We start from the raw sequence: 24,049 nt of genomic DNA on the forward strand, positions 1-24,049 counted from the left end.
GGAAACTGCTGTGACGGGGTGGTGATGTTTCCTAGGGCTGGGGGTGCCTCTGGCTCCCTCTCTTGGCTAGTGCAGTTCTTCTGAAAGGAACATTGGTGGAGGAGATACTTCTGGAGGGAGGCTGAGCAGGAGCAAGAAATGGGAAGACAGGCCACAGTAGTCAAGGCTTTCTTGGGAAATGGTGCATCTCTCCCTTCCTTTTCCTCCTCCAGCACGGTAACTATGGACTGGACCTACCTCCTACTTATCCTCCTCTATATTAGTGACTACCTGCTCCTGTGGTGAGCGTGTCTGGAGTAGGGGTTTCTGCTTTGGGGGCTTGTGTGTTAGTGATATACACATAAGACACACACATACACATGGATGTTGTATTATAAATAGTGGAGTAGTGGCCTGAGGGAACACACTAAATTAATTGGGTAAAGTGTTATGGAATGTACTGTAATATTTTTTATTGTATATAACTGCCCCAGGAAGAGTAGGGATCCTTGGGGAAAATGAGGATCCTTAATAAATACAAATATTAGGGTCTTCTGATACCTCAAGCTGCTCCACCTCTACAGTGTCATGTTTAAGTAATAAAGTAGACAAATAATTTGCCTTCATTATGCATAGCTGAGGAAAGCTCAACTCCGTCCTCTTATAACACTATATCTACAAAAGTTTGTGGACACCCCTTCAAATTAGTGGATTTGTTGCTGGCAGGTGTAAAAAAAAATTGAGCACACAGCCATGCAATCTCCATAGACAAACATTGGCAGTAAATGGCGTTACTGAAGAGCTCAGTGACTTTCAAAGTGGCACCGTCATAGGATGCCACCTTTCCAACCAGCCAGTTCGTTACATTTATTCCCTGCTAGAGCTGCCCCGGTCAACTGTAAGTGCTGTTATAGTGAAGTGGAAATGTCTAGGAGCAACAACGGCTCAGCCACCGTGAAGTGGTAGGCCATACTATCTCACAAAACGGGACTGCCGAGTATGTGTAAAAATTGTCTGTCCTCGGTTGCATCACCCACTGCTGAGTTCAAAACTGCCTCTGGAAGCAACGTCAGCCCAATAACTGTTAGTCGGGAGCTTCATGAAATGTGTTTCCATGGCCGAGCAGCCACACACAAGCCTAACATCACCATACGCAATGCCAAGTGTCGGCTGGAGTGGTGTAAAGCTCGCCGCAATTGGACTCTGGAACAGTGGAAATGCGTTCTCTGGAGTGATGAATCACACTTCACCATCTGGCTGTCCAAAGGACAAATCCAGGTTTGGCGGATTCCAGGAGAACGCTCGCTGCCCGAATGCATGGTGCCAACTGTAAAGTTTGGCGGAGGAGGAATAATGGTCTGGGGCTTATTTTCATGGTTCGGGCTAGACCCTTCAGTTCCAGTGAAGGGAAATATTAAGACTTCAGCATGAAATGACATTCTAGACGATTCTGTACTTCCAACTTTGTTGCAACAGTTTGGGGTAGGTCTTTTCCTTTTCAGCATGATATTGCCTCCGTGCACAAAGCGAGGTCCATACAGAAATGGTTTGTTGAGATCGTTGTGGAAGAACTTGACTGGCCTGCTCAGAGCCCTGACCTCATCTCCATCTAACACCTTTGGGATGAATTGGAACGCCAGGCCTAATCAACGCCAGGCCTAATCACCCAACATCATTGCCCAACCTTACTAATGCTTGTGGCTGAATGGAGCATGTCCCCGCAGAAGTGTTCCAACATCTAGTGGAAAGCCTTCCCAGAAGAGTGGAGGCTGTTATAGCAGCAAAGGGGAGACCAACTCCATATTAATGTCCATGATTTTGTAATGAGATGTTCAACGAGCAGGTGTACACATTATTTTGGTCATGTAGTGTATCTGGCGCTAATAGTGTGAGGTTCTGAATTATGTACTATAGCCCGTTACCATATATGTGATTGAATATTATCTGCTGTTGGCTTGTGTGGATGTATGTGTTATGCAACATTGCTGACTTGAGACATTGTTAACAGTTTCAGGGTCATGGGCCTTTCTCATGATGGAAAAATACAGAATAACATGAAGACAGGAACTGTGCAATGAGTTGGGGGGGGCACATTCAGAAGGTAGTGTTGCGAGAACAAACGGTCTTTTGTTAGATAACAGGAGCCAGGTGCCTGATAACTGTATATTCTACACAACTACAACGACTGGCCGCTGAAGCGCCCCGGGGGCCGGGACCAGCTCTGCGCCAACAAACAACGATAGTCTAAACCACGCCCAGTCTCTACTCTGACAGGCCGGCTCGGAAGCAGGAACTACCTCTGTCAGAGTATATTTATAATATCTTTGTCAGGAACAAGTCAGTTCTCTGTTTGCCCTGCGAGGTGGAACAGAGAGCCCGTATATACAAAAATTACATTTACCACTTATTGCTTAGCTAATAAAAAATACATAGTATACAATCGGTGACTCAGTGTCATACTTATCCTGATGCCAGATTCGAATTGATGCAACCCTAACAATAGTGGAATGAGATGTTCAAAGAGCAGGTGTCCACATACTTTTGGTCATGTAGTGTATCTCAATGTAAACAGCTGCCGCATTTAGGTCGCCCAGCATGAATCGCTAACAAATAAAGCATTATAGAAATTAACATTAGCATCCAGCCTGCAGAATATTAGCGCAACAAGGGCACAGCCAATTTCACCTGGCACATCCAGGTTTAAAATGTCAAAGTTTAAGCATAACGTTTTCTACAGATCATGTCTTGCAAACACAGACACTGAAATGTCTTCACATAGATTAACTACTAGAGCATTCAAGCAAATTAAACTTCCTCCGAAGTCCCTTCAGGAACAAAAACAATGGCCATTTACAATGCCAGACCTGCCGTGTGGTACTGGCACATGACTTGGGCGCTATTGAGTCTCGGCAGCTAACCAAGCGAGGGTCATTATATACAACAGTTAGATCGATGGATATGTTCCCATGACCAATTATAACGATGAACAAAATGTTATGATTGTTTACAGTTGAAAATTTGGAACTGGCTCCAGTGTAGGCCCTCCGCGATTTGATATAGCGCTGAGCGTCTATTTCAACAATGAGGCCCAAGAGGGTGTGGTATATGGGTTATATACCAAGGCTACGGGTTGTTCTTCCCACGACGCAACGCGGAGTGCTTGCATACAGCCCTTAGCCGTGGTACATAGGCCACATACCACTAACCCCCAAAGTGCCTTATTGCTTTTATAAACCGGTTGCCAACACAGTAAGGCAAGAAACTACACATCTATATTGAACATGTTGCTTTAATAAATACATTCACAATAAATATATACTGCCAGAAAAAGTAGTCCGGACGAAAGTCTCAACGCTAAACTGGTTGCAACATAACCACAGGCTAGATGGCAAGCTTACATTAAATTTATGCAAAAACCGAGTATTAGCGCCCCTTTATAGAATGACTAACACATGATAATTATTTATTAATGTTGATCTGAATGTTGTCATTTATTGTGCACAAATGAAAAAATTGTTCCATGTTTGTTGGCTCCACGCTACTGTAAATGGATGACGGAGGTAGTAGTTTGTGTACATCTGTGACGAGCCAGCTATTTTTCAGGGTTTTGGCAGCATTGTTGCGAGGGTGTTCACTCCTATCGGCTCTTGACATGTGTACCTTGAAACACAGGGGGAAACAACGTTAGCTAATAGTTAGGACTACAAAACGACCGGTTATATTGTCAGGGTACATTTAGAATGATGTAACTAGCTAACTAACAGTTACATACCATACGTATCCATTCACTGCTTTGTCGCATCCCTCAACTTTTTAATTACGCTGAGAGACGACACATTGTTGCGCGTTGTGATTTCGGTGTCCTGTATATTCCATGCCAGACTGAGAGGGGGTCAATGATATGTCGGTTCAAATCCAGCGGCAGTTTAGCTGCTAATCCCATCTTTTTCGCCATTCATGTTTCTCACTTAACCATAGAAGTCCCGTAAAATGACTTTCAGCTCCATTTTGGTTGTATTCACAAACTCACAATGTATCCCTTGTTCGGCGCACCAGTCAGTGAAGCGGGTAAGTGCCCACTTTGTTTGTTTCACAATTCGTTTCGGTTTCTCCAAATTAATTTTAACTTTTATTTTCTACATCGGCATGTGGAACTATTGTTGCTGTAGCCATTTTATCGAGGTGAAAAGGCGCAATGATATCATGGTGAACGTAAACAGTCTCACATACACACGGCTAAATGCTGTTTTTAGCCAATCAGCATCCAGTATGCAAACTACCCGGTTTATAAAGAGCTCTATACTAAGAATAACGCTTCTGACCGAGAGTGTCGCTTCTGACCTGTAAAGTTTCTGACTGAGGGCCCATTTTATTCAACACCTCAGTTCAGATGTGGACAAGGAGTCATCCTCCAGTGAAGATGAGAGGACGATCGGGACAGACCGGACATCCTGGTACCTGGTCACATCCAGCTGTGACCTGTCAATCAAGGCAGGTGGGGCGGAGCTCCACCTGTTTTGAGGGAGGCCCAACATGTTTTGCATGTTATTCTGACATTAATACCTGTCACATATCAGTTTAAAAAAAACATGTGAATAAAATAATTGACTTAATATAGCCACATACAAACTTGGTATCTTGTTTGCTTTCTTGAGTAAGGCATCTCCAAAATGCAGGTGTTTCAGCCTAGTTCAGTGCTTTTTGTGGTGGTGGGGCAGCCAGCGGAAAATGCGGAGCGAAGGGCTTGGTAATGTTCTCCAGTTGCGCCGTGATTGGGGAATGTTCTCCAGTTGCGCCGTGATTGGCTCAGTGTTCTGTCTCATGGGGACACCGCAAAATCTAAGTACCCATCCAAGTAGGCTCAAGGTTATTGGCCACAGATACAATGACGTCAAATTACATTATATCTACAGTAGCGTGGTTTTCCTATAGGAGGAAGCAGAATGCAGAGTACCTTTAATTTATATATATATATATATATATATATATATATATATGTATATGTTGAGACTGGTGTTTTGCAGGTACTATTTAATGAAGCTGCCAGTTGAGGATACTAGAGGATACTCTTCTCATACTAGACACTCTAATGTACTTGTCGTCTTCTATTCTGTTTAGAGACAGTTTGCTCTGTTCTGTGAAGGGAGTAGTACACAGCGTTGTACAAGATCTTTTTAGTTTCTTTGCAATTTCTCACATGGAATAGCCTTCATTTCTCAGAACAAGAATAGACTGACGAGTTTCAGAAGGAAGTACTTTGTTTCTGCCCATTTTGAGCCTGTAATCATTTTGAGCCTGTTTCAGCTGTGCTAACATAATTGCAAAAGGGATTTCTGATGATCAATTAGCCTTTTAAAATGATAAACTTGGATTAGCTAACACAACGTGCCATTGGAACACAGGAGTGATGGTTGCTGATAATGGGCCTCTGTACGTCTATGTAGATATTCCATAAAAAATCAGCCGTTTCCAGCTACAATAGTCATTTACAATATTAACAATGTCTACAATGTATTTCTGATCAATTTGATGTTATTTTAATGGACAACATTTTTTGCTATTCTTTCAAAAACAAGAACATTTCGAAGTGACCCCAATCTTTTCAACAGTTATATATATTCATTCATTATTTCCCCCTAACCCTACCACCCCTCCTCTAATTGGAGTAAACTAATGGATAACTACACTTAGGCTTCTACTTCCAGCTTATACATACCATAGACATTTTATGGACACAGTATATTTTACAATAGTTACCTTTTTGTTTGTTTTTAGTCCCCTCCCATCTACAGTATCTCTGAAGACCAGCCAGTTTTGATTTCTGGATATTTTTCAACTGTGCTATTTCACAAAAGTTCTGAACCTTTCTATTCTCATAGTTTCCACAGATTGTAAAAACATTTTTTTTTTGCCATAAGTAATATTATATTATTGATCGATTTGACTTTTTAAATCACCCAGCCATACTATTTACAGAGTTAGCTCCAGGTAAATGTTACAATTCTTCAGCCGTTCCTGAACCTGTGACCAAAAACCAGCTATACAGTGCCTTGCGAAAGTATTCGGCCCCCTTGAACTTTGCGACCTTTTGCCACATTTCAGGCTTCAAACATAAAGATATAAAACTGTATTTTTTTGTGAAGAATCAACAACAAGTGGGACACAATCATGAAGTGGAACGACATTTATTGGATATTTCAAACTTTTTTAACAAAACAAAAACTGAAAAATTGGGAGTGCAAAATTATTCAGCCCCTTTACTTTCAGTGCAGCAAACTCTCTCCAGAAGTTCAGTGAGGATCTCTGAACGATCCAACGTTGACCTAAATGACTAATGATGATAAATACAATCCACCTGTGTGTAATCAAGTCTCCGTATAAATGCACCTGCACTGTGATAGTCTCAGAGATCCGTTAAAAGCGCAGAGAGCATCATGAAGAACAAGGAACACACCAGGCAGGTCCGAGATACTGTTGTGAAGAAGTTTAAAGCCGGATTTGGATACAAAAATATTTCCCAAGCTTTAAACATCCAAAGGAGCACTGTGCAAGCGATAATATTGAAATGGAAGGAGTATCAGACCACTGCAAATCTACCAAGACCTGGCCGTCCCTCTAAACTTTCAGCTCATACAAGGAGAAGACTGATCAGAGATGCAGCCAAGAGGCCCATGATCACTCTGGATGAACTGCAGAGATCTACAGCTGAGGTGGGAGACTCTGTCCATAGGACAACAATCAGTCGTATATTGCAAAAATCTGGCCTTTATGGAAGAGTGGCAAGAAGAAAGCCATTTCTTAAAGATATCCATAAAAAGTGTCGTTTAAAGTTTGCCACAATCCACCTGGGAGAGACACCAAACATGTGGAAGAAGGTGCTCTGGTGAGATGAAACCAAAATTGAACTTTTTGGCAACAATGCAAAACGTTATGTTTGGCATAAAAGCAACACAGCTCATCACACCATCCCCACTGTCAAACATAGTGGTGGCAGCATCATGGTTTGGGCCTGCTTGTTTTCAGCAGGGACAGGGAAGATGGTTAAAATTGATGGGAAGATGGATGGAGCCAAATACAGCACCATTCTGGAAGAAAACCTGATGGAGTCTGCAAAAGACCTGAGACTTGGACAGAGATTTGTCTTCCAACAAGACAATGATCCAAAACATAAAGCAAAATCTACAATGGAATGGTTCAAAAATAAACATATCCAGGTGTTAGAATGGCCAAGTCAAAGTCCAGACCTGAATCCAAAGGAGAATCTTTGGAAAGAACTGAAAACTGCTGTTCACAAATGCTCTCCATCCAACCTCACTGAGCTCGAGCTGTTTTGCAAGGAGGAATGGGAAAAATGTCAGTCTCTCGATGTGCAAAACTGATAGAGACATACCCCAAGCGACTTACAGCTGTAATCGCAGCAAAAGGTGGCGCTACAAAGTATTAACTTAAGGGGGCTGAATAATTTTGCACGCCCAATTTTTCCGTTTTTGATTTGTTAAAAAAGTTTGAAATATCCAATAAATGTCGTTCCACTTCATGATTGTGTCCCACTTGTCGTTGATTCTTCACAAAAAAATACAGTTTTATATCTTTATGTTTGAAGCCTGAAATGTGGCAAAAGGTCGCAAAGTTCAAGGGGGCCGAATACTTTCGTAAGGCACTGTATATGGACTCAGAACCAAAACAAATGATCTAATGATTCTGTGTCTACGCAGCAAAATTTGCAGATCTGGGATAGTTGTATCCCACATGTATAACATGGTTGGACGGAACAGTGCATTTCCGCAAAATCAAGTTGATCCCTGACAGTTGGATGATGGACATGAGTGAGATCTTAGAATCATCCAGCAGCGAGGAGGACACGGAAGGAAAGGAGAGTGAAGAGGAGGTGCTAAGGGTGGTCACACCATTGTGGTTTCCTACCTCCTCAACTACCCCAACAACATCCTGTTGGTCCCCGAACCAGACCTATAGCAGCTCATACCCCCCTCACATGACACCTCTCAGGTAGGGACCACTGGTTTAATAAAAGACAAACAACTATTGTACTTCTACAAACATGTTTGTTTATTTGTCTGGATGGAGTTGTATTGACACCACATGTTGATACCAAATATACTTTTGTAATATCTCCTTACATCTTACCTAACCCAAACAGGCTCCACAAATTACATTCCAAGCCCTGGCCATGGTGGTGCCTCGCTATAAGCCAGACAGAGTACCATCCAACATCGCAGCACCTCCACCCATCATCGCAAAAGTTCAGTCCAACAGTAAATATAGGTCTAACCCTGACCAAGTTGACAACTAGACACCAGCTGACTGCACAAGACATCAAAGCGTTACAGGTCATGTCCACTGTAGGGTAAAGCCTTGGCTGTTGTCTTGTTGACTGTCTTGTTGTCTTGTTGGCTGTCAGGCAAAAACAAAGTGTTGGAGAAGAAAGTAAAAGTGCAATATGTGCTATGTAAGAAAGCTAACGTTTCAGTTCCTTGCTCAGAACATGAGAACATGTGAAAGCTGGTGGTTCCTTGAAGACATGAGTCTTCAATATTCCCAGGTAAGAAGTTTTAGGTTGTAGTTATTATAGCAATTATAGGACTGTTTCCCTCTATACCATTTGTATTTCATTAATCTTTGATTATTGGATGTTCTTATAGGCACTTTAGTATTGCCAGTATAACAGTATAGCTTCCGTCCCTCTCCTCGCTCCTCCCTGGGCTCGAACCAGCAACACACCGACAACAGCCACCATCCGGCTAAATACTTATTTTCCACCATAATTTGCAAATAAATTCATTACAAATCCTACAATGTGATTTTCTGGATTTTTTTTCTCATTTTGTCTGTCATAGTTGAAGTGTACCTATGATGAAAATTACAGGCCTCTCTCATCTTTTTAAGTGGGATAACTTGCACAATTGGTGGCTGACTAAATACTTTTTTGCCCCACTGTAACTCTCAGCTGTATTCTGGATGTAAATCTGAGCCAGATGCTGGATGTAAATCTGAGCCGGAAGCTGGATATAATTCTCAGCTGTATTCTGGATGTAACTCTCAGCCAGATGCTGGAACTCTCAGCAGGATGCTGGATGTAACTCTCAGCCAGATGCTGGATGTAAGTATGTGAATGATGCTGGATGTTAATGTAACTCTGAGCTGGATGTAACTCTGAGCCGGATGCTGAATATTGTAACTCTGACTTGGATGCTATTCTGGATGGAACATCCAGCTAAGTGTTACAGCTCCTACTGGATGTCAGGGCAGAGTGGGACGTATACTAATTTTTGTCGCCCACAACCATTTTACATTTCCACGTAGAGCCAACTGGCTCCTTCAGTTCGGGAAAATTTGATTTGATCTATAAACATTGATTTTGGAAAAGCAAAAAGTGGGATGATTGATAAGCAATGACCGTCACACGCGATCTGTGGTAGTTTCCACGTACATTTCCTCTCCATTTGTCATTTCAGTCGGGTTGTTTATTCCACGAGCCTCGAAACAGGATCATTCCGTCGACATTCTCCTGCGTGGTGCGCAGTAAGTCAATGATTTATTTTTCTGTAGTTTAAAAAAACATTATTATCACGATCATCAATACAAGTCATAGCACTACGCTTTACGAAACCATTGTCTTATGTTGCCTATTTGTATTTATTATAGCCGCACAGGACTCTGTTGTAGTCTTAAAGTTTGATACAGCCTATGCATTTGTGAACGTCAAATGCGCTCATGAATTGGTTGCATATGATAAAGACACAGTCGCCACACTTTTGTCAGAATTGGGAGCTAGCCTACTTTCATTTCGTGTAATAGACTCATCTACTCTTTCTATATGCTGACGATTTAAAACTTAGGCCTACTCTGTGCCGTTTTTGATCATTTAAATTAGCCTAATGATATACCCATTTTGATTATTGAATAGCATACTAGATAATGCTCGATGATTTTAGCTCAACTGTTTAACCCCACCATAATACATTCCCCATGGTCTTTGTTCACCCCATCATAACCCAAATATTATGGCTTAGAAAAAATAAAAACGAACTACCCACTGGGCTAACACTGGCTGAATCAACGTTGTTTCCATGTCATTTCAATTCAATTACGTTGAACCAACGTGGAATTGAAGTGGATTTGATGTCTGTGCCCAGAGGGTAGTTTCAAAATATGGTTAAAACTTTCATGTTTACCTAATGGACTGCTAGTCCTTGCATTCATAGCCATCTATGAATTTGAGATCGGTTACATTTATTCAGCTCTATCCCTCAGCTTTATGGCAAATCAAGTGGCGGGGCTGCTCTTTTTTGTTTTTCGAGTTAAGGAGCCGGCCTTAAATTGAAGTTTTCAGCAGGAGGTCACTAGTCAGGCATGCCACTTTGTGACCGTGATAATAGCTTTGGCTACTACACATAGACTAATGCATAGCCTACTTGGCCTTCTAATTTGCATGGTTGTCTTGCGTTGTACTTTTGCATTAGTGGCACCTTGCAAAGAGGTAACACTTTTCTTAAAACTATTCTTTATCATTTGTTATAAGCAGTATGAGCCAATTATTATAAGGTTCATGATATGTAAAGTATCTATGTATCAAGACACAGGATTATAACCACATCATAATGCATAATACCTGCAGTAAAGTGTCACCATCTTGTAGACCCTAAGATTATTTGTATTTATCTCAGTGTATAGACAATGGCAACTGCTCTAAGTGGCCATAACCCAGGTGGACGCGGACCAAACCAACGCAAAGGTCGGATTTTAGGCATTATTGATGCCATTCAGGATGCAGTCGGACCACCAAAACAGGCTGCTGCTGACCGCCGAACAGTTGAAAAAACTTGGAAACTTATGGACAAAGTGGTACGTTTGTTTGAATTCAATTGCATAATTTATGCTTCGAATGAGCTTATACCTGCAGTAGACTGACTTTTCCTCCCTATTTGATCGAATGCTTTCCAGTTTCAATAACGTAAACCTAAATTGCCTTTCTCCCTATGTGTGCAGGCAAATTAGGGGTTGTTTAATCATTAGGTTTTAAGCATTGGTCAAAATACAATGTTGTTATTTTAGTTAAGATTTAATATATTGGGATGAACATGAGTCAAAAGGAAATTGCAATTGTAGCTCAGTTAGGCAGAATGCAACAAACAGAATTAACATGTCTGAACTATCCTCCTAATAACTCATGGTATTGCAAACTTCTCTCTGCAGGTTCGTCTCTGTCAGAACCCTAGACTACAGCTGAAAAACAGCCCCCCATACATCTTGGATATCTTACCTGACACGTACCAGCATCTGCGGCTAATTCAGTGCAAATATGAGGAGAGCCAGAGACTGACTCAGCTCAGCGAGAATGATTACTTTAAGGTCTACATTGAAAGCCTAATGAAGAAATCGAAAAGGGCGATCCGGCTTTTCAAAGAAGGCAAGGAGAGGATGTATGAGGAGCAGTCCCAGGACAGGTAAGGAAAAGAAGGTCTACGTGTGTTTTGAGTATAAGTTTACGATGCCTCTGTTTGGTGAATATCCTATGTTACTGTTGCTATTGGTGTTGTTTCCATCACTTGAGGCAGGCGCACATGGTGTAAATACAGAGCATTCAGAATGTATTTACACACATTAACTTTTTCCACATTTTGTTGCGTTACAAGATGGGATTAGAATGGATTTAATTGTCATTTTTTCGTCAACGATCTACACAATACTCTAATATCAAAGTCTAAGAAATTCTAACATTTATAAAAAATAAATAAAACACAAATATACAGTATCTTGATTAGATAAGTTGTCAACCCCCTGAGTCAATACATGTTAGAATCACCTTTGGCAACTATTACAGCTGTGAGTCTTTCTGGGTAAGTCTCTTAAGAGCTTTGCTTACCTGGAATGTACAATATTTGCACATTATTAATTCAAAAATTCTTCAAGTTCTGTCTAGTTGGTTGTTGATCATTGCTAGACAGCCATTTTCAAGTCTTGCTGATTTGACTCAAAACTGTAACGAGGACACTCAGGAACATTCAATTAGGTCTTGGTAAGAAATTCCAGTTTATATTTGGCCTATTTGGTTTTAGGTTATTGTCCTGCTGAGAGGTACATTTGTCTCCCAGTGTCTGTTGGAAAGCAGACTGAATCAGGTTTTCCTGTAGGATTTCCCTATGCTTAGCTCTATTCCATTTCTTTTTATCATAAAAAAACTCCCTTGTCGATGACAAGCATACCCAAAACATGATACAGCCACCACCATGCTTGAAAATATGAAGAGTGGTACTCAGTGATGTGTTGTGTTGGATTTGCTCCATTCATAACGCTTTGTATTCAGGACATAAAGTTAATTTCTTTGCCACTTTTTTTTGCAGTTTTACTTTAGTGACTTATTGCAAACAGGATGCATGTTTTGGAATATTTTTATTCTGTACAGGCTTCCTTCTTTTCACTCTGTCTGTCAATTTGGTTAGTATTGTGGAGTAGCTCCAATGTTGTTGACCCATCCTCAGTTTTCTCCTATCACAGCCATTAAACATTAACCTAATGGTGAAATCCCTGAGAGGTTTCCTTCCTCTACAGCAACTGAGTTAGGGAGGATGCCTGTATAATTGTAGTGACTGGGTGTATTGATACACCATCCAAAGTGTAATTAATGACTTTACCATGCTCAAAGGGATATTCAGTGTTGGCTTATTTTATTTTTTACCAATCTACCAATACAGTAGGTGCCCTTCTTTTCGATATCCAGCATCTGGCTACAACAATATGTAGAAAAAGTCAAGGGGTGTGAATACTTTCTGTAGGCACATTACATGTATGCAGTGTGATTAACACTAGCAGAGCTCGTGCACGTGTTTATATCGTGTGCGCATGCCTCAGATGATAGAAAGAAAGAAGTAAGTGCCAGCGTTTTGAAATGTTGGTTTAATGATACTTTCCTGTGGATATTTTGTCTTAAATGTAGAGTAAGTTCTATGGACAGTGACAGGGAATATAGGCCTAAATTGCGAAAGGAAATACTGGTTTGAGCCAGTGGTCCACCACGTATGAGCAGTGTCACCCACTTTAATTGTTCTTATGGAATGTGCTACGCAAAAACAGCTAATTTGTGCATCGCACTGGGCACACATTGGTTTAATCAACGTTGTTTCCATGTAATTTCAATGCAATTATGTTGAATCTATGTGGAATAGACGTTGAATTGACATCTGTGTCAAGTGAGATGTTACCTCCCATAAATACTAAATTATTTAACTGGACTTCACTCCATGATCTGCAGTTACTAGTGAAATAATTGACAATTGTGTGGTGTAGGCGTTGACCCGAACACACAGGGACCGTAAATAGGCAGGATGATAACTGCACAAATGCTATTGAGACAGGTTTCAGTGAAAATAAAGGCTTTAAATTAAAAACATAGAAATACACTACATGCTCAAAAGTGTGTGGACTCCCGCTCGTCGAACTAATTCCAAAATCATGGGCATTAATATGGAGTTGGTACCCCTTTGCTGCTTACAACAGCCTCTTATGGGAAGACTTTCCTGTCTTAGGTCTCTCTTTATGTAGTGTTGTGTTGTCTCTCTTGTCGTGATATATAGATTAAAAAAAAAATCCCAGCCCCCGTCCCCACAGGAGGCCTTTTTGGCTTTTGGTAGGCCGTCATTGTCAATAAGAATTTGTTCTTAACTGACTTGCCTAGTTAAATAAAGGTTAAATAAATCAAATAAATGTTGGAACATTGCTGCAGGGACTTGCTTTCATTCAGCCACAAGAGCATTAGTGAGGTCGGGCACTGATGTTGGTTGATTTGGCCTGGCTCGCAGTCAGCGTTCAAATTCATCCCAAAGGTATTCAATGGGGTTGAGATCAGCGCTCTGTGCAGGCCAGTTCTTCCACACCGATCTCGACAAACCATTTCTGTATGGACCTCGCTTTGTGCATGGGGGCATTGTCATTCTGAAACAGGAAAGGGCCTTCCCCAAACTGTTGCCACAAAGTTGGAAACACAGCATATAGAATTTCATTGAATGCTGTAGCATTAAGATTTCCCTTCACTGGAACTAAGGGGTCTAGCCCGAACCATGAAAAACAGCCCCAGACCATTATTCCTCCTCCACAAACTTTACAGTTGGTACTATGCATTGGGGCAGGTAGAGTTCTCCTGCATCCGCCAAACACAGATTAGTCCGTCGGACTGCCTGATGAAGCGTGACTCATCACTCCAGCCGACGCTTGTCATTGCGCATGGTGATCTTAGGCTTGTGTGCAGTTGCTCAGCCCTTGAAACAGTTATTGTGCTGACATTACTTCCATAGGCATTTTAGAACTCGGTAGTGAGTGTTGCAACCAAGGACAGACGATTTTTACGCGCTACGTGCTTCAGCACTCGGCGGTCCGGTTCTGTGAGCTTGTGTGGCTTACCACTTCGTTGCTGCTCCTAGATGTTTCCACTTCACAACAGCACTTACAGTTGACCGGGGCAGCTCCAGCAGGGCAGAAATTTGACGAACTGACTTGTTGGAAAGGTGGCATCCTATGACGGTGCCATGTTGAAAGTCACTGAGCTTTTCAGTACAGGCCATTCCACCGCCATTGCTTGTCTATGGAGATCGCATGGCTGTGTACTCGATTTTATACACCTGTCAACAACGGGTGTGGCTGAAATTGCCGAATCCACTAATTTGAAGGGGTGTCCACATACTTCTGTATATATAGTGTACATGATTAAACTTCCCTTAAAAGGCCTAGCTCTGTCTGGGTATAAAATGACTTAATCATCAACACTTGACTCAAACACTAAAGTTAATTGAGCTGTGGAGAGCCTTCAGCAGGCCATGCTAGTGTTCTGGTGCCAAGCTCTCAGTGCTGCACAGCCGCTGCCAACTTAGCCCATAACTAGGTCAGGTGACCTGTAGCACAAAGGATTATGGGAGCTGTAGCTGGTGGCCATCTTTGGTCAGAACCCCCCCTTGTGACACCACAATTGAAAATACTGAGAAAACAAGTGGCTTTTACTATGCACTTCAACCAGTCTTTACATCAAATAGACTTGTATTAATACAATTTATTGCAGAAGAATACAAACTGTGTGATTGTATTGATCATATCGACCCTGATAGTCGTTACATTTTTGGGGGAAAACCAGGAGCAATTATTTTGTATCGGGGTCAGTGTGCTGGTAACTGTCCCATATGGCGCTCAAACCAGTGATCCTAAGTTTCGCAACACACGTGACCGCCCTCCTTGACAACGTTCCAACTGGTTGAGCCACGCAAATTCTGCTTTGCAATTGTAACACCAGTGTTCCATTCCACTGGGCGGCAAATCTGTATGCAGACAAAAACAGGCCTTTCGCAATATTTCAAATACAATCGCGGGAAAACTAAGGTTGCAAAGCACATGGCTCCTGATGAGAGGGAAGACTCTAATCAGTGTGCTGTAGGCTATCAAAATATTTGATCAACTTCCAAATATTGTTTTACAAAGTAAAACTGGAGAGAGAGAGAGGCTTTTGTTTTGTGCATCACTGGAAAGCTTTTTTAAGACTAGAATTTCCTCCTCATATTGTAGCCTACAATGTGTCTCCACACACCTAGGCCTGGGCTATTGATGGATTCAATGCCACGTCGTTTTCATTGATCTCAGTTTCTTAGTGTCAAAGTTGTCTTGTCATTTCGATGTGGGATATTGAATAAGATTCTGCGAAGGTCTCCAGTCGTGTAATATGACATAGAATTGCATGAAATGTGTTTAAAAAAAGACTACGAAAAATGTTCCCCGTGGTGTGCAACTTCTGTAAGTGCCACTACTCTATTGCTCTTTGGCACTACGCAAGTTTAATTACATGTATGCAATGTTTTATTATAAAGGCGATTTTTATCATACATTCCGGTACTTCAGAGCTCCCCAGGTCACCCCCTCTCACGCTCACTTTTTGTTCCGGCACCTACCGATTTACAAATTAAGCACTGGCTGGGTGTTTTTTTTTAACGGTAACATCAACAAGCACTATTGCACACCTGTTCAGACCCATTTAGAAGTGCAACAGTAAGTTAATATTATTTTGTTTTCTTGTTTTTTGAAGAAATAGGTTTTCAGACCTTTTTGGATGCTACTGTTCAAACCTGCAGCTTTCAAACATACAGCAACCCTGAGTCTGCCTAGTGAGTGCATCATCTTGATCGCTAGGTGCTCCGTTACAGGGACATGAAGTCGGGTCTAGTATATTTTTAACCTCAGCAAACAAGATCCAATCGTGAAACAGGAAGCACCTGGCTGGCTGGGTAGAGCAAACTCCCAGCTAGCACATATTGTTCCGAGAACCATATGTTTCTTAGAGCTTGGTGAAAGCGTGATTGTCGGCTGTCTCATCATTGTTGGTTGTGGGTAATCTATGGTTCTATTTAAAGTCATGTTCTTAAATTGTTCTGAGAACGTTAAGAAACAACATTCTGTGGGAATTTCAGTACTTCCACAGAACATTCCACACAAGTTCCAAAGTAGTTTTAGTTTTATGTCATATTTTACTGCATTTTGGGAATGTTCACAAAAATGGTGTGACTTAAGCAAAGTTCTCAGAATGTTCAGAGGTTGTAGATTCTCTTTAATGTCAGTTGTTGGCAATATTCTGGGAATGTAAAAAATATATATATTCCACACAATTCACTTTAAAACATTTCTCAGAACATGAAGAAAACTTTAATAATGTTCAAAAATGTTTAAGGATGTTATTTAAAAACATATACATTCCATTCTTAGCATCAACAAAACTGTTTCCCTCATGTAATTTCATTCCTTTGTAAGGATCCCCATTCGGCAGCAGCTTCTCATCAAATCAAATTTCATTTTTCACATGTGCCGAATACAATAGGTGTAGACTTTACCGGGAAATGCTTATGAGCCCATTCCCAACAATGCAAACTTAAAAAGTATAAAAAATTAACCAAAAAGGAAGTAGGAACAAAATAACAATAACGAGATTTTATACAAGGACTACCAGTACCAAGTCAGTGTGCAGAGGTACGAGGTAGTTGAGGTAATTGGTACAAAAGTTTGTACACCTACTCATTAAAGGTTTTTCTTTATTTTGACTATTTTCTACATTGTAGAATAATAGTCAATACATCAAAACTATGAAATAAGTGTTATAATATATAATTAAAATATATAATAAAGAATCTAAAAAATTAATTTTAGATTCTTCAAAGTAGCCTCCCTTTGCCTTGATGACAGCTTTGCACACTCTTGGCATTCTCTCAACCAGCTTCACCTGGAATGCCTTTCCTACAGTCTTGAAGGAGTTCCCACATATGCTGAGCACTTGTTGGCTGCTTTTCTTTCACTCTGCGGTCCAACTCATCCCAACCATCTTACTGGGGTTGAAATTGGGTGATTGTGGAGGCCAGGTCATCTGATGCAGCTCTCCATCACTCTCCTTCTTGGTCAAATAGCCCTTACACAGCCTGGAGGTGTGTTGGGTCATTGTCCTGTTGAGAAACAAATGATAGTCCCACTAGCTGCAAACCAGATGGGATGGCGTATCGCTGCAGAATGCTGTGGTAGCCATACTGGTTAAGTGTGCCTTGAATTCAAAATGAATCACACAGTGTCACCAGCAAAGCACCCTCACACTATCACACCACCTCCTCCATGCTTCACAGTGGGAACCACACATGCGAAGATCATCTGTTCACCTACTTTGCGTCTCACAAACACAGCGGAGGGAACCAAAAATCTCTCATTTGGACTCCTCAGTCCAAAGGACATATTTCCATTGCTTGTGTTTCTTGGCCCAAACACGTCTCTTCTTCTCATTGGTGTCCTTTAGTAGTGGTTTCTTTTCAGCAATTTGGCAATGAAGGCCTGATTCACCCTGTTTCCTCTGAACAGTTGATGTTGAGATGTGTCTGTTACTTGAACTCTGTGAAGCATTTGTTTGGGCTGCAATTTCTGAGCCTGGTAACTCTAATGAACTTATCCCCTGCAGCTGAGGTAACTCTGGGTCTTCCTTTCCTGTGGCGGTCCTCATTAGAGCCAGTTTCATCATAGCGCTTGGTGGTTTTTGCGACTGCACTTGAAGAAACCTTCAAAGTTCTTGAAATTTTCCGTATTGACTGACCATGTCTTAAAGTAATGATGGACTGTCGTTTCTCTTTGCTTATTTGAGCTGTTCTTGCCATACTATGGAATTGGTCTTTTGCCAAATAGGGATATCTACCTTGTCACAACACAACTGATTGTCTCAATTGCATTAAGAAGGAAATAAATGAACTTTTAACAAGGCACACCTGTTTAATTGAAATGCATTCCAGGTGACTACCTCATGAAGCTGGTTGAGAGAATGCCAAGAGTCTGCAAAGCTGTCATCAAGGCAAAGGGTGGCTACTTTGAATAACATAAATATAAAATATATTTAGATTTGTTTAACACTTTTTTGGTTACTACATGATTCCATGTGTGTGTTATTTCATAGTTTTGATGTCTTCACTATAATTCTACAATGTAGAAAATAGTACAAATAAAAAAAAAACTTGAATGAGTAGGTGTGTCCAAAATTTGACTGGTACTGTACATGTAGGTAGGGGTAAAATTGACTTGGCAATCATGATAGATAATAAAGAGTAGCAGAAGCGTATGTCAATATGCCTATGTGTGCATGTTCTGTGTGTGGGTTTGTGTGTTGGAGTGTCAGTGTAGCACATGTGGGTAGAGTCCAGTGAGTGTGCATAGAGCCGGAGCTAGAGAGTCAGTGCAAATATTCAGGGTAGCCACTTGATTAACTGTTCAGCAGTCTTATGGCTTGGGGGAAGAAGCTGTTCAGTAGACTTTTGGTCCCAGACATGATTCTCCGGTACTGCTTGCCGTGCGGTAGCAGAGAGAACAGTCTATGACTTGGGTGGCTGGAGTCTTTGACAATTTTTAGGGCCTTCCTCTAACACCGCCTGGTATAGAGGTCCTGGATGGCAGGGAGCTCAGCCCCAGTGATGTACTGGGCCGTACGCACTACCCTCTGTAGTGCCTTATGGTCGGATGCCAAGGAGTTGCCATTCAAGCGGTGATGCAGCGGTCAAGATGCTCTCCGTGGTGCAGCTGTATAACTTTTTGAGGATCTGAGGGCTAGCCTTGGGCGAAGTAATGTTTATACCCTATACCGGTGTATTTCGAAATACCGACGCTATGATTTTCAATACCACAGGCTGTGGGGGTGCGTGCTATGCCACCGCTTCTAATTATATGTTAAATATAACTATAAGAAGTCTAAGATAAATACATTATTTATTTGGAGCCCAGGGCTCCAGCTATGCATTTGGTTTGCTAACTTGCTAGATAAGTGTCTAGATGTCAAAATCAAGCTTCTTGTTTACAGCAGAGACCTTCAGTCCTCTCCTGGATCAAGATCCCTGTTGCTTAAACAGTTTTGTCCATTAAAAAAATGGTGAACCTTGTGTGTACATTTGGTAATACCGTATACCTGGTATGGTACAGAAACAGAATGACAATCTGGATACCGCCCAACCCTACTGAGAGTTCATGCCAAGTCTTTTCAGCCTCCTGTCGTTCCCTATTCTTGACTATGTTGGTATGTTTAGAACATGATACATCCTTAGGGATGTGGACACTAATGACCTTAAAGCTCTCGACCCACTCCACTACAGCCCCTTCAATGTGAATGGGGGCGTGTTTAGTGCTGTTACGGTGATTGTATTTCCGCCACACCGGTGGTCACGGGTCATGATGGCAGTCAAATTCCATGTGACCGTTTAGTCACGGTAATTAGTCTTCTCCAAGCTCTGATGCTGCTGATGGTCATTAGTAGACTACCAAACTTGCTAACTGCCTTGTACTCAGCACTCTATTGTCCCTTTAATCACTCTGACATCACTGCAAATGTAATCAAAAATCTAATCAAACACTTCATGAAAGCCCACGAATTCATGTTGCGCAACATTTCTATAGGCTATACAATTGTGTTAGGAAACAGAGCGATGGCCTCTTAAAAATAGGAGGATCCTATCAGCTTTCTATAGGCTAGGCCTACTATATTTATTTCTCAACTTTCCTAATATTAAGCACATTGCTTCTCTTTAAAACAGGAGTATAGCCTACCTGGCTGGCATGAAAATTAACCACGGGAACAGCGTCCTCCTTTCGCTATGGATTACATGTATTTTTTTCCCGCTGCCCTTGATTCGAGATACGTGCATGATAATGGTCCATTCAAAATCAAAACAAACTTCACACACATATTAATTCGTATGTGTAAAGACAAGATTCAATCAAGAATAGTGTAATTGGTGACAATATTAGCCTATCACTTGTGAAGGCAAACAGTGCATGCTTTTTCAAATCATAGTTTCACACCTCATGTCGCCTAGCCCATAGGCCTATATGTTTTGATAAGGTTTGTATCAAGTGGCCAAATAACTTCTTAAAAGGAAGCCCATTAATCCGGTTTAGAACGGGTGTAGAGTCTAACTGGCATACATAACGCAGCGCGTGAGTTTCAAGTTTGGGCAAGATCATTTTCACCATAACAATGCCCCTTTTATAATAAAAGCATTACATGCATAATCACATTTGTGTTCATGGTGTTTTCCTGCTAATAGAACATTTTCTCTTATTGCTGTGTGGACATTGCTGCGCTTATAATGTGAAGAAATAGCCTATTAGTTTATCAACATTTTAAGCTAAACGTTCCCATCTGTTGCGTCAGGCTCATTGCTTAAAATCTTTTTTTTTATGCTAGTGGTTGTATTAATTCGGGATCTATCGCATCCCACAACTGTCCTGGACTATGTTCAGAATGTTAATTGTGTTCAGCCTGCGCAAAAGCAAAGCAGAGCTCATGCCTTTCATGCAACTTTCAGATCATCATTAGAGTCTCATCATGCAGCCTTGCAATGTATTAAAAATCAGAAAATATAGCCCAGCGTTTGTAGAACAACTAAAGTTACATGAATAACTCTACATTAAGCATATAGGAGCATATAGCTCAATATACATATATAAAATAATGCCATGGAATTCTAAGCAAATCTGACATAGCCACATCAGGGCCTAGCATAAGGACAACTCAGAGTATTCCGTTCTTCTGAAATAGACTACATTTTCTTCGTATCATGTTTCTTTAGACCTGTCTAAAATAAATAATGGGTTTATTGTGATGGTGTAGGCTATATTACATGGATTTATTAGACTTTTTAAAATGTAGCTGTTCCAAAGGTCTGTATCAGTGGCTTGTAGGCTGTGCGTGGAAGCCAGGAGATGCTAAATGTGTCATGTCCGCCACAGGTCTAGGTGTGCTTCAACCTTCCGTTTCCTGTAGTCCACTATCAGCTCCTTTGTCTTGCTGACATTTAGGGAGAGGTTGTTTTCCTGGCACCACATTGCCAGGTCTCTGACGACCTCTCTATAGGCTGTTTCGGTGTCATTGGGAATCAGGCCTACCACGATTGTGTCATTGGCAAACTTATTGATGATGTTGGAGTTGTGTACGGCCACACAGTCGTGGGAGAACAGGATGGGGCTAAGCAGGCATGTGTTAAGGGTCAGCGTGGCAGATGTGTTGTTGCCTACCCTTACAACCTGGGGACGGCCCGTCAGGAAGTCCAGGATCCAGTTACATAGGGAGGTGTTCAGTCCCAGGGTCCTTAGCTTAGTGATGAGCTTGATGGGCACTATGGTGTTAAATGCTGAGCTGTAGTAAATAAACAGTATTCTAATGTAGGTGTTCCTTTTGTCGAGGTGGGAAAATCCAGTGTGGATTGCAATAGAGATGGTCTGCTTGAAACATGTAGGTATTACAGACTGGCAGACTGGGTCAGGGAGAGGTTGAAAATGTCAGTGAAGATACTTGTCAGCTGGTCAGCGCATGCTCTGATTATCCGTCCTGATAATGTGTCTGGCCCTGCGGCCTTGTGAATGTTAACCTGTTTGAATGTCTTACATCCGCTACAGAGAGCACGATCACACAGTCATCCGGAACAGTTGGTGCTCTTATGCATGGTTCAGTGTTGGTAGCCTCAAAGCGAGCATAGAAGGCATTTAGCTCATCTGGTAGGCTTGCATCACTTGGCAGCTTGCGGCTTGATTTCCTTGTTACCCGGGATAGTTTACAAGCCCTGCCATATAGAATGGATGGTGGAGGTGGTTTATCCACTCGCTAACATAGTCTCGTCAGGAATCCCTGAACGACTTCTTTGGTTTAGGGTTTTCAGTATCTGGAAAAATAAGCCGCCAGCTGAATCTAGTTGATGATCCCTGTCATTGTATGTGGACACCAGTTTATTTTGCATCATTGAAGTAATGAAGTAGAAGTCATACAGTTGAAGTTGGAACTCAGTTTTTCACAATTCCTGACATTTAATCCTAGTAAAAATCCCTGTCTTAGGTCAGTTAGGATCACCACTTTATTTTAAGAATGTTGAATGTCAGAATAATAGTAGAGAGAGATTTATTTCAGCTTTTATTTCTTTCATCACATTCCCGTTGGTCCGAAGTTTACAAACACTGAATTAGTATTTGGTAGCATTGCCTTTAAATTGTTTAACTTCGGTCAAACATTTCGGGTAGCCTTCCACAAGCTTCCCACAATAAATCAGAGCTGGTGTAACTGAGTCAGGATGTGGACCTCCTTGCTCGCACACGCTTTTTCAGTTCTGCCCACAAATTTTCTATAGACTTGAGGTCAGGGCTTTGTGATGGCCACTCCAATACCTTGACTTTGTTGTCCTTAAGCCATTTTGCCACAACTTTGGAAGTATGCTTGGCCATTTGGAAGACCCATTTGCGACCAAGCTTTAACTTCCAGACTGATGTATTGTTGCTTCAATATATCCACTAGAGGTCGACCGATTATGATTTTTCAACGCCGATACCGATACCGATTATTGGTGGACCAAAAAAGTCGATACCGATTAATCGGACGATTTTTAAAGAATATTTGCAATAATGACAATTACAACAATACTGAATAAACACTTATTTTAACTTAATATAATACATCAATAAAATCTATTTAGCCTCAAGTAAATAATGAAACATGTTCAATTTGGTTTAAATAATGCAAAAACAATGTGTTGGATAAGAAAGTTGAAAATTCATGATCGGTCGACCTCTCGTAGAGTGTTGCTAGCCCTGCTATGGCTAGAAAGGAGGATACTGCCTAGCATTTTTACCAATTTGTATTGTAAATTGAAGCCGCTGCTGTCTCAGTTAATGCATACTATTATTACATCTCAATGCCAACAGTGACAGATACACAATATATAGGGCGGATTGGGGTCAATTTTGATAATTACATTTCCATTGCTATGCAGCCTTTGGTTATCAATAATAGGTTGGAAAGTAATGACCCAGCTTTTGTTGACACTCCAGGTGATTTCAAAGCCCGAAAAGGTTTGAAATTCATGCACCTAAACGTTTGCAGCCTTTTTCCAGAAAGGGACTACATCAAGATCTGGGCTGACCAGGGGGATCCAGATATTTGTATTTGATCAGAAACATGGTTTTCTGAGAATTGTGGATTATGAGGTTTTACTATTGATGGTTTTAAAGTTTTCAGGGCTGATAGAATGGGCAAAGGTGGTGGTGTTGCTATCTATACTAAAAGTAACCTTTCTGTGTCTCTTTTAAAGGCTTTGTCCAGTCCTAAACAATTAGAATGTATAGCTTTAAGTATTCAACTTGGTTCTAATTCTAAAGTAACTGTTCTGGGAGTCTACAACCCTCCCTCCGCTAAGAAATGTTTGTTAACTAGTCGCACTGACTAAATAGCTTCCTTTTCTACTTCTGAAATGTTGGTCATGGGTGACTTTAACCTGTCCTGGGGAACTCAAGACTCAGACTGTTTAAAAGATTTTTGTAATAACCTAAACCTTACTCAGTTGATTACTAAACCCACATGTCCAAATCTGAAGGATTCTACTAAATCAACAATAATTGACCTTGTGTTGTCAATTACTCCAGAGAGATTTGTGGCTAGTGGTGCTTTCTCCCTTGATATTAGTGATCACTATTGTTTGTATTAGAGATGTTAGGACTCATAGGGAAAAAACATGTATTATTACCAGGATAC

General features: G+C 41.1%; 1 protein-coding gene and 1 long non-coding RNA gene across 6 annotated transcripts in view; one reads left to right on the forward strand and one right to left on the reverse strand.

Annotated features, from left to right (window-relative positions):
* Positions 1 to 3,250: 3,250 nt before the first annotated feature.
* On the reverse strand, positions 3,251 to 4,434 carry LOC118938802. The gene is made up of 2 exons (XR_005036093.1): positions 3,752 to 4,434; positions 3,251 to 3,639 (listed from the first exon to the last, which is right to left on the reverse strand). It is a non-coding gene; the product is annotated as an uncharacterized LOC118938802 (long non-coding RNA).
* A 4,588-nt stretch (positions 4,435 to 9,022) lies between these two features.
* The window catches only part of cblb (Cbl proto-oncogene B, E3 ubiquitin protein ligase), a 152,895-nt gene continuing 137,868 nt past the window's right edge, over positions 9,023 to 24,049 (forward strand). Inside the window, exons 1-4 of one of the 5 annotated variants that reach the window (XM_036944415.1) lie at positions 9,023 to 9,097; positions 9,453 to 9,519; positions 10,665 to 10,842; positions 11,194 to 11,444. In XM_036944415.1, the coding sequence (XP_036800310.1) occupies positions 10,675 to 10,842; positions 11,194 to 11,444 (419 nt within the window). In that variant the 5' untranslated portion in view covers positions 9,023 to 9,097; positions 9,453 to 9,519; positions 10,665 to 10,674. Of the gene's footprint in view, positions 9,098 to 9,164; positions 9,520 to 10,664; positions 10,843 to 11,193; positions 11,445 to 24,049 lie in introns of those variants that run through there. The other 4 variants (XM_036944414.1, XM_036944416.1, XM_021563294.2 and 1 more) reach the window with 4 other exon arrangements.

This window comes from Oncorhynchus mykiss, chromosome 15, assembly GCF_013265735.2.
Source record: "Oncorhynchus mykiss isolate Arlee chromosome 15, USDA_OmykA_1.1, whole genome shotgun sequence".
NCBI lineage: Eukaryota > Metazoa > Chordata > Actinopteri > Salmoniformes > Salmonidae > Oncorhynchus > Oncorhynchus mykiss.